Source organism: Perognathus longimembris, chromosome 6, assembly GCF_023159225.1.
Source record: "Perognathus longimembris pacificus isolate PPM17 chromosome 6, ASM2315922v1, whole genome shotgun sequence".
NCBI lineage: Eukaryota > Metazoa > Chordata > Mammalia > Rodentia > Heteromyidae > Perognathus > Perognathus longimembris.
The window spans coordinates 86,620,095-86,630,271 of NC_063166.1; the positions used below are offsets into that span (position 1 = coordinate 86,620,095).

General features: G+C 57.0%; 1 protein-coding gene across 1 annotated transcript; it reads left to right on the top strand.

Moving 5' to 3' along the window:
- The first annotated feature begins 489 nt into the window (after window positions 1-489).
- C6H20orf204 (chromosome 6 C20orf204 homolog) lies at window positions 490-4,110 on the top strand. The gene is made up of 4 exons (XM_048349443.1): window positions 490-534; window positions 3,304-3,609; window positions 3,709-3,866; window positions 3,972-4,110. Exons 1-4 carry the CDS (start codon window positions 490-492, stop codon window positions 4,108-4,110), a joined length of 648 nt encoding a protein of 215 aa, XP_048205400.1.
- Window positions 4,111-10,177: the final 6,067 nt, after the last annotated feature.

The following is a 10,177-nucleotide window of genomic DNA, read 5'->3' on the forward strand; positions in this document are numbered from 1 at the left end:
GAAGCCACGCAAGGGCAGGACCCAGTGTGGGCCCAGTGACTGTAAGGCAGCCCTGGCAGGTCTCTGCCCAATCCTGCATTTCCTAGTGCCCACTGAGCCATTCCTGCTGCTTTGCAGCCGGGTTTTCCTGACACATTCAAACTGAAACCCACAGCAGCCCCGAATCTGCTGCTACAAGCAACTGCTGGACTCCAGGGTCAAGTTAATTGGAGTGATTAGAGGGTGGAGAGAGGGAGGGGGCAGGACTGGGTTGCTGGCCTCTCCTCCCTCCCTCCTTTGCTAGGGGGAGACAACTTCAAAAGCCTCTTCCGCCTGCCCCTTATCCCTGTCCAAGGTGGCCCCATTTGTTGGTGTTGGACCCGGTGTAGGCACATTGGTGTAGCCAGTTGCAGCTACACTGTCCCCACTACACAGTGCACTCAGACCGCTGAGGACCTCAGGTCATGTTCCAGACCACCTGGAGATTGTGAAGGAGGACCAGCCCCTGAAATGCCCCTGGTGAGCAAAGTGGGGGGAGCTGTGGAGAAGTCCCTGGTGAGTAGTAGGAAGGACTGTAGAGAGATCCTGGGGAGCAGTGTTGGGGGGGAGGGCCTGTGGAGAGGCCCTGGGGAGCAGTGGGGAGGGACTGGGGAGAGCCCCTGGGGAGCAGTGGGGGTTTGTAGAGAGCCCCTGGGGAGCAGTGGGGGGCTGGGGAGAAGCCCTGGGGAGCAGTGGGGGGCTGTGGAGAGCCCCTGAGGAGCAGTTGGGGGGGCTATGGAGAGCCCCTGGGGAGCAGTGGGGGGGCTGGGGAGAGCCCCTGGGGAGCAATGGGGGGCTGTGGAGAGGCCCTGAGGAGCAGTGGGGGGGCTGTGGAGAGCCCCTGAGGAGCAGTGGGGGGGCTGTGGAGAGCCCCTGAGGAGCAGTGGGGGGCTGTGGAGAGCCCCTGGGGAGCAGTGGGGGGCTGTGGGGAGCCCCTGGAGAGCAGTGGGGGGCTGTGGAGAGCCCCTGGGGAGCAGTTGGGGGGGCTGTGGAGAAGCCCTGGGGAGCAGTGGGGGGGGGGCTGTGGAGAGGCCCCTGAGGAGCAGTGGGGGGCTGTGGTCAGCCCCTGGAGAGCAGTGGGGGGCTGTGGAGAGCCCCTGGGGAGCAGTTGGGGGGGCTGTGGAGAGGCCCCTGAGGAGCAGTGGGGGGCTGTGGGGAGTCCCTGGAGAGCAGTGGTGGGGAGAGACTTTAGAGGGGCCCCTCATGAGGGAGGGAGGGAAGGATTTGGAGAGGTCCTGGTGAGCAGCAGCTATCTAGGGTTGAGGAGGAATGCTGCTTCCTTCTGTACCTCTTGGAAGCCTTTTGCTGTTTCCTGTGATGCACTGCGCTGAGAAAAGCCTGTCCTTCCTAACACGGTTTCCTCCCATACTGTGCTGAGCCTGAATTTTGGAAGTGTTGAAGGGGTGGGTGTATCTGGGACCCAACCCTCCCCACATTGAGTGCAGTGGTGTGAGACATTTCTCTAGTAGCTCTTATTGACTTGGCTCAGCAGATTGTTCTTAGTGTTACCTCTACTGGCAGCAAGCGGAGGGGTCACAGGCAATTCTTAGTCTACCCTTATTGGACTTGGTATCCAGTAGATCCCAGGAAGGGGCCACAGTAGAATGTTTTTTTCTTTCAGTCTGGTGCCCCAGATAGGAGGCCTCATTTAGCTCTCAGATTCCCCTGCCAGGGCTGGGAAGCTGAGCAGAGTCCTATCCTGTCATCTCCCTGGGTTCACATGATTGATTTTTTCAGCTTGAGTTGGCTGCTTGACTCCATCCTGAAGGTCTGGGGCAGGTTTGGAGACTGTCCCCTTTGGAGGGGATGCGTCTAGAGGACCTTCAACTATCTCCCTACCCCCCAGTCAGTCCCTTCCATTCTGGACAGGATGAGACCTGTATGTGGGGTGTGATGTAACCCCATTCTCCTCTGCTACCTCTAGGAGTTTCCCTAGCCTTCCCTTCCAGTGGGGGGTGTGACTTGGAGTTCTGAGCTCTTGCCTTTGTTCATATTGGGTTTCTGTGGCTCTGAACTGGCTGCAGCAGGGTCATTGATAGGAAGTAGGGGTTCCCAAGCCTCCAAATGCTGAGCAGTTCTGTCCTCAGCTTCTGTGGGGAAGGCAGCACCACAGTCTTCTATCCAGAGGCTACCCAGAGATTAGCAAGAGGAATTTGCGTTGCATGTGGTGGGGTTGCTACAGCTGGAAGGTAAAGAGGTAAGGCTATTCTGGGCTTACTTCCTACTTTACCCTGTCCACACCAGAATATGCTCACTTCAGCTGTGCAAATCCAGGTGGTCCCTCCAGTTGTGTGTGTGTTCATGTGTGAGTGTACACATGCCTATGCACTTACGTGTAACTTGAACTCAACCTTGAACTCTCAGTCTTGCATGCATGCTCACAACTGGTGCTGTAATACTTGAGCCATACATTTTGCAGAGTTAGAGATGAGTCTCATGGACTTTTCTCTCTGGGTTGGCTTCAAACAGACTTCCAGGGCTGGGGATATGGCCAAGTGGCAAGAGTTCTTTGTATACATGAAGCCCTGGGTTCAATTCCCCAGCACCTCATATACAGAAAATGGCCAGAAGTGGCGCTGTGGCTCAAGTGGCAGAGTGCTAGCCTTGAGCAAAGAGAAGCCAGGGACAGTGCTCAGGCCCTGAGTCCAAGCCCCAGGATTGGCAAAACAACAACAACAAAAACAGGCTTCTGGGCTGGGGATATGGCCTAGTGGCAAGAGTGCCTGCCTCGGATACACGAGGCCCTAGGTTCGATTCCCCAGCACCACATATACAGAAAACGGCCAGAAGCGGTGCTGTGGCTCAAGCGGCAGAGTGCTAGCCTTGAGCGGGAAGAAGCCAGGGACAGTGCTCAGGCCCTGAGTCCAAGCCCCAGGACTGGCAAAAAAAAAAAAAAAAAAAACCCACAAAAAAAACAGACTTCTAGTTTCAGCCTCCCAAGTAGCTAGGATTGCCAGTGCCCAACCCTCCAGACTTGTAGATCCTCCATCACTTGGCTCCTTGTTTCCCATCTACATCACAGCACAGGGTCTCTGCTCTGGACTTGTCCCTTTCTGGTCCTTCAGGGCTCAGTGAGATGACCTCTTCAGGCCCCCAATATACATCCCACAAATTTTGCAACAGAATAGAACATCTAGTTCGCAGGCTTATGGTCTCTGCTTTTCTAAAATGGGCAAAGATTTATTCTGTTCCTGGGAGCTTTGTTGAATACTTTTCCATCTGTGCCAGTTCAGAGATGGGGACAGTGCTTCCTATAGCGACCGCAAGTGCCTCTGGGAGGCCTAGGAGCCCATCCTGATCTGGTATTCCCTCCAGGTGTCCCCCAAGTCTGCTTTCTGTGTGCTGCTGCTGGCGCTGCTGAGGACTACGCTGGGCGGGGCCAGGCCTGGTTCTTGCAGCATCCCAGAGATGCTGCATCACTACCAAGCCATCATCTTCCAAGATTTGCAGGCGGCCTTGCGGCTGCGGTTACCAACCCTGAGGGCCCCACAGAGGGGGCCGGGCTCCAGACACTACGCTTTCATTCAGAAAAACCTGACCGGAGCTGGTGGAGGGCTGGGACTGTCTGGGGCCTCCTGCGCAGCGCAGAAGGTATGGAGGAAGTGCCCCCACCTTCGCCCACACGCCTTTCCCCTCAGGGTCTCCTAACAGGTTCCCCCTCTCCTCGGCTTTCCAACCTTCCCTCCCCAGGAGCGCACTATTCTACTGTCCATCGAGTCTCTGGCTTGGACCCTGCGCGGAGCAGTGGCGGATGGCCGCGGGGGCCCCTTGGAGAAAGCCGCATGGACGGTGGCCGTGAGAACAGAGGCGGTGATGCGCCGCCACTGCTGGACGTCGCGCCAGGTGGGGTTGCTAGGCGCAAGTAGACAGCCCCCCCCGGGGTGTGACCCCCTCTCCCCAGGGCCGGGCGGGGCAGCGGGGCGCCAGCTGACCCTTGTTCCCTGCCAACAGAGGAGGCGGCCCAGGATGCGCCCCGCCCCTGCCCGGAGCCGCGGCGGCCGGAGGCGACTCTTGATGCGCGCCCTGGGCACCGTCGCCACCTGCTGGAACAAGCTCTTCGCACTGGGCGCCACGGTTCCCCGGGGACACTAGCCCCCCTAGCGCCCATGGGACACCAGCTCCCAAGGGACACTAACTCCTCCCCCCCACACGCCCGGGACACGACAACTCCCCGCCCCAGCTCCCATGGGACACCAGCCCTCCGGGGACGTTCCAGCCCCGGGGACACGAGTGCGCCCCCGCCCTGCCCCGCGGGGTGCACAGCGGGCCTCGGAACACCTGGCCGGCTTGACTGGAGCCCATCTCCCACTCGGCCCCCCGCGGGCCTCGGACGCCGGGTTCGCGGGGGCCTCTTCCCAGGTAGCTCCCCGGGGCGTGCCAAAGGAGGCGCAGTGAACGGAGCGGGTGCGGCAGGACCGTTGTCCGCTTCACCTGCCTGGAGGCGGGCCCTGGGCCCCAAGGGTGCCGCTCCGCTCAGGGGAGGGAGGGGCGCGGGAGCGGCCGGCCGCCCCAGGCTCGGGCAGCAGGGGGCGCGCGCCGGATTGCGGACCGGGGGCCCAGTGGGCTGCACTGAGCTCTCAAATGTCCTGCGTCCATCCTGCCCCGCTCCGGACAGGAGGGGGTGGACACGGAGTGGAAGGCGAAGCTTGGTGAATTCAGAGCAAAACAACCGGATAAAGGAAATGGGCCTGAGGGGAAGCCGGCTGGGCCGCCCTGGCCTGAGCTCCGTCGGGTCATTTCCTGCTGCCTCCAAGGGGTGGACAGAAGTGGGGGGGCACTCTAGAGACTGCCCAGCCCCATCTTTAGAAGGATCAGTTTGGCCCCTAGTACCTGCCTAGGCTTGAGTGCTTTTCCTCCCCTGATCCCACTGGTAAGGGAGGGAGGCAGGCAAAGCCGAGCAGGCCCCTTCCCTAGAAGGAGAGACGGAGAGAGAGGGAAGGCCTTGGAGACCCCTCAGCAGCAGTAAGAAATAGCCCCAAAGCTGATCCTGACCTGACCCCTACTGTACCCATTTCACCCGTCCAAGGAGAGCTGCTGTCCTCTTTCACAGATGAGAAAACTAAGGCATAGAGAGGTTAATAGGATTTGTACTGATTGCATAGCCAGAAACTGTAAGAGCTGGGATCAGACCTGGGTCCCAAGGATGGTATATAAACGAAGAGTGAATTTCCTGGACTTCAGTGTGCAACTGGTCCACCTACGTATTCACACTTGTAACCGTTTTCCAGGCCACTTCTGAACACAAATGTCTGTGGAAGATATGAAGGGGACCAGCAAGTATACCAAGTGGGGTCCAAGGGCATGGATCTAGGAGAAGTCTTAGAGAACTTCTGGCTATGGATGTTTGAGGATGCTGGGCCATCCCATGGTCCTAGCTTGAAGGCATGGGTGACTATCTTGGACTGGGAAACACCAATGGAGAAGTAGAGTTCAAAAGCTGCGGACCTGGACTAGGCCAGGCTCTGCTGGGCATGCTGGGATATAGCCAAGTGTCCAGGTGGGGAGGGAAAGCTTGAATTTTGCTGGAACATAAGATGGAGGAGTCAGGTAGGGTCTGCATTGTGAACAAAACAGGATTAGGAGAAACCATTTTGCCACAGGTGGCTGGTGCCTGTGCCTGTGCCTGTGCCCATCCCAGCACTTCTGTAGCACCTGGGCATAGCCTCCTTGTTGTTCTGCAATTGCTGCCTGTGCACAGTGTTCCCATCCGGTTATTTGAGCAGGTAGGTAGCCAACAGATCACTCCCTCCTGACCAAGGAAAGAACAAACAAGCCACTACCTCCTGAAGGTCAGAGAAGGAGCAGAGACCTGAGTTTGGGGGCATATAATTTGGTTCTCCAGTCCTAGATTAGACTACCTGAGTGAGAAGTACCCGTATGTGGACCTCATGGCTTCTGTTGAGGGACCCTGCACGATCAACCTGGAGCTATCCACTCTGTACTCTTGCAGGATGAGGGCAGTCTCAGAGCTGCAGAAATGAGACAGAGACTGGGGAAGAAGTTGGGAGCTATGTAGGCCCTGAGACACTGGGTTGCAGAGGCTTAGTCACTGCATTCAGTGGGGCATCCCAGGGGCCCTCTGGAATTTGAGAGGACAAAATATATCTTCATCTTTACCTGGCACAGGACAAAACAGGAGATGCACAACAGAAGTTTTGCTGGCTGGAACTGACCTCTGAAGATACAGACTCAACTATAGGGCTAGGGTATTATGCTGTCGTATACATGTCTTTACAAGACTTGGCTGTATACAGGAAGATGTTAGCTGTGGCCCAGGAGGGACTGCCAGGGCTATGCAATTTCCTGTAGTCCAGGAGCAAGGCCCCCCATACAGTGCCTGGAGGAGGAGCCTGGTAGGCTTTGCATTGAGCTTAGGTTCCACTGCCTCCAAAAACCAGAGCCTTTGAAGGAACATGTGGAACTGGCAAACTAGTTTTTGCCCATTTGTGTGTTCCCCACTTCCCAGTCTCTCCTGGGTCCAGACAGTACTGTGATCCTACCACCCTACCACCCAGTACCCAAGACCAAGAGTGCCACTGAGCTGAGCAAGTGAACAGTAGGAAGGATGGACAGTCTGCATGGAGCCACAGCTGAGCAGGAGGCTGCAGAGAGCTTGGCTGCATGCCTAGAGCAGGGAGGAAGAGGAGGAAACACCTGCCATGGAGGGTGTTTGGCCTTGTGGGCATTTTGCCCTTGCATGTGAGTGAGTGGGGCGAGGAGGGTCTGGAGACCTGCAGGTGTGCAAGGAGCCCCTGTTCCAGCTGAGGCTGACTCAGAAGCAAACAAGGCTCTCTACTTCAGGAAGCACAGGGGCTCCAGGTGCTGTGGCCCATTGTCCTACCCAGAGGCCTTCAGGACCCTGGGGAAGGTCCAGGGATGGCCCCTGTCCTGCCCCCTCCCCAAGAAAAGACCCAGCTTTGTAAACACAAAAACAACCACCCGGCTTCCCCCTCCACCATTAAAATCGGAAGAACCACAGGGATGTGGCACCTGCTATAGGAAGTGAGCCTTGTTTGGGAGGAAGCAGGAGGTCAGGCTGTGGTTCTGGGTGTGTTGTTGGGAATGTGGGACACCCTGGGGTCTGGCTCCTGGCCACCTCCTGCAGTGCTGACAGGAACTCCATCATGAAGGGGGAAATCACACTGAAGTAGCCTGGGAGAGGGTCACACTGATCAGGGGGTTTACACTGATCTGGGGAGGGCTCACACTGATGTAGCCTGGGGGGGCCTTATACTGATCTGGGGTGCTCACACTGATTAGGGGAAACACACTTATCTGGGGGGCTTACACTGATGGGGGAACTTACACTAATGTTGCCTGGGGGGAGCTCACACTGATCTAGGCGGGACTTACACTAATGTAGGGGGGCTCAGTGATAATGGAGGCTCACACTGAGGTGGGGGGGCTCACACATATAAGGGGGCTCACACTGGTCAGGGGGACTCACACTTATCTAGGGGCTCACACTGACCAGGGGAGATTCACACTTATCTAGGGGGTCTCATACTCATGTAAGGGGGCTCACACTGGTCAGGGGGACTCACACTTATCTAGGGGCTCACACTGATCAGGGGAGATTCACACTTATCTAGGGGGTCTCATACTCATGTAAGGGGGCTCACACTGGTCAGGGGGACTCACACTTATCTAGGGGCTCACACTGATCAGGGGAGATTCACACTTACCTAGGGGGTCTCACACTCATGTAAAGGGGCTCACACTGATCAGTGGGGACTCACTTATCTAGAGGGCTCACACTGATGTAGGGGGACTCACACTGATCTGGGGTCTCACACTGATGTAGCCTGGGCTCAAGGGCATATCCGCCCCCTGTGTCCCATCTCCCAGCCCTGGAGCCCAGTTCTGGTAGCTGTGTCCCGGGCAGGGCCGGGCGGCCAGGGCTCCCCGCCAGGTGAGCAGGCCCTGTCCCCGGGTCAGGCGCCCCCTGCCCGGCGTGAGGCCAGGGGTCAGGGCTGTGGCTGGAGATAAGCGGCTTCCTGAGCTCCCCAGGGCCGCCATGCGCCACGCTTCGCTTCCTGTTTTCTCCCTGCCGGGCAGGGGCGTGGGAGAAAGGGTGAGGTCCCTGCGACCCAGGGTCCGTCCCAGGGTCCGGGTCTGGGGGCCATGAGATGCGGGTGGAGTCGCGGGCGAGAGATGTAAGGTGGGATCCTGGGATAGTGGTCGGGTCTTCCGGAAGGGGCTCCTGAGACCGGGGCAGGAGGCCGGGAGGAGTGGGACCCTGGGTCGCTGGCTGGCCGAGAGGGAAGGGCTGGCGCCTTCTCAGGCGCCCCGCCTGTCCCGAGACCCCCCAGTCACTGACTCTTGCGGATGGGCCAAAGCCTGGGGCCGAGGAGTGTGTGGGCTGGGCGGAAGCTAACCCCGCTCCTGCAGAGCCTAAGATCCGGAGACCTGTTTGAGGTGGGAGACAGGCGCCTCTAGACCCATTTTTAGCCTAACAAAAGGGTGCAAGGTTCTTTCTTAAAATTATTTTTGATTTCTTTTTGTGTCGATCCTGAGGCTTGAACTCAGGGCCTGGCACTGTCCCTGAATTTTTGTGCTCTACCACTCAAAACAACACCACTTTTGGCTTTTTGGTGCGTAATTGGAGGCCCACACTTTCCTGCTCATTCTGGCTTCAGACTGAGATCCTCAGAACTCAGCCTCCTGAGTAGCTAAGATCACAGGTGTGCCATTGGTGCCCAGCAGTGTTTTTTTTTTAAGGTCAATGAGCAGGGAGGAATGAGTAGTACTGGATTGTTTATGGAGATGATGAGAAAAGTCTCCAAATTTGACAGAGGGAATGTTTCCCATGCCAGTGAATATTCCAAAACCAGAGTTGTATAGTACCAAAGTGTCTAGAGTGCTCCTTAGAAGACCCTCCCCAAAGTGCCGGGGCAGAAGGCTAGTGGGGGCCTAGTTTGGAGTAAGGCCAAATTTGGGGCAAGTCCCTGGGAGATGGCAAAAGCTAATGTAAATTACTAGCTTAGGTTACCATGGTGTCTAGTTGGGTTAGTCTTTGAGTTGGTCCTTCTAAGTTAGAGGTTCAGGTTTTAGTTATGTATTTATTTTTTGCCAGTCCTAAGGATTGAACTCAAGGCCTGAGCACTGTCCCTGAGCTTCTTTTGCTCAAGGCTAGCACTCTGCCACTTAACCCACAGCGCCACTTCTGCCTTTTTCTGTGTATGTGGTACTGAAGGCTGGATCTCAGGGCTTCATGCATGCTAGGCAAGCACTCTTCCACTAAGCCACCTTCCCAGCCCCGAGGCTCTGGTTTTAAATGCACATGTTTCCTTTGCCTGTCCCAGTATAGCCTTGATAAGGCAGTTGTCTTTGGAGTTGTGCTGGTAGAGTCCCTAAGCATGCCCAAGACGGTGAGGACCATGTCTCAAAGCGGAGGAGTCCCTGCACTTTACCTGCTCTTGGTCCCCCTTTCCTACCAGGGGTGCGTCAGCATCTCACCTAGGTCACTCCAGGTGCAGACTGCATTTCAAACACTGGAAGGAGAGCCTTGCCCTGGTGGAAAGAGCCCAACAGAGCCAAGAGGGCTAGGGAGGCAGGCCAGCCTGGAAGGGGGACTGTTCTTGGATTTGAGGGATGGCTTTGTACGCAGGGCAACGGGAACCCTGGTCCCAGCACCTACCTACTGCTAACCTTGGTACTATGACTGGGCCCATAGCCCCTTTTGACTTGGCTCCTGGGATTGACTCTTAAGTTTGAGTTTGCTCCACACTGAGCACCAACTAGCCTTTCAACCTCACACCTGGGGGCTGGGCTTCCAAGAAGTACCTTGCGCTGCCCCTGCCTCACACAAATGGTGGGAGTCTTGTCATCCCAAGGTGCCCTTTGAGCCCCCACACTATTTATCCAGAAGGGTGGGCCCTCTGAGGAGAGTGAAGGTGTGGAACCCAGAATAGGGTAAGTACCCTGGCCGGCTCCAGGCTGTCTGCACCGCCGGTGTAGCACTTCTGGGTGTGTCCAACGGTGGAGCTGTGGTGGATACCTGTGCAGAGATGCCTCAGCCCAAGCAGGCGTACACTTGAAGGGTGCACAAGGGCTCAGGCAGGAGAGGACGGGCCCTGCCTCCTACTTCTGTGTGGAGCATGTTTCTGTTTCCTTCTGTCTCTTCTGGGTTCTCTGTGCCCTGATGCTTATGCAGAGC

Bases quoted from the DNA above. Each gene is read 5' to 3' on its own strand.
- C6H20orf204 (XM_048349443.1), top strand. From the start codon at position 490: ATGCCCCTGGTGAGCAAAGTGGGGGGAGCTGTGGAGAAGTCCCTG. The intron at 3,610-3,708 runs GTATGGAGGAAG...TTCCCTCCCCAG, and splicing joins CCTCCTGCGCAGCGCAGAAG to GAGCGCACTATTCTACTGTC. The intron at 3,867-3,971 runs GTTGCTAGGCGC...CTGCCAACAGAG, and splicing joins TGGACGTCGCGCCAGGTGGG to GAGGCGGCCCAGGATGCGCC.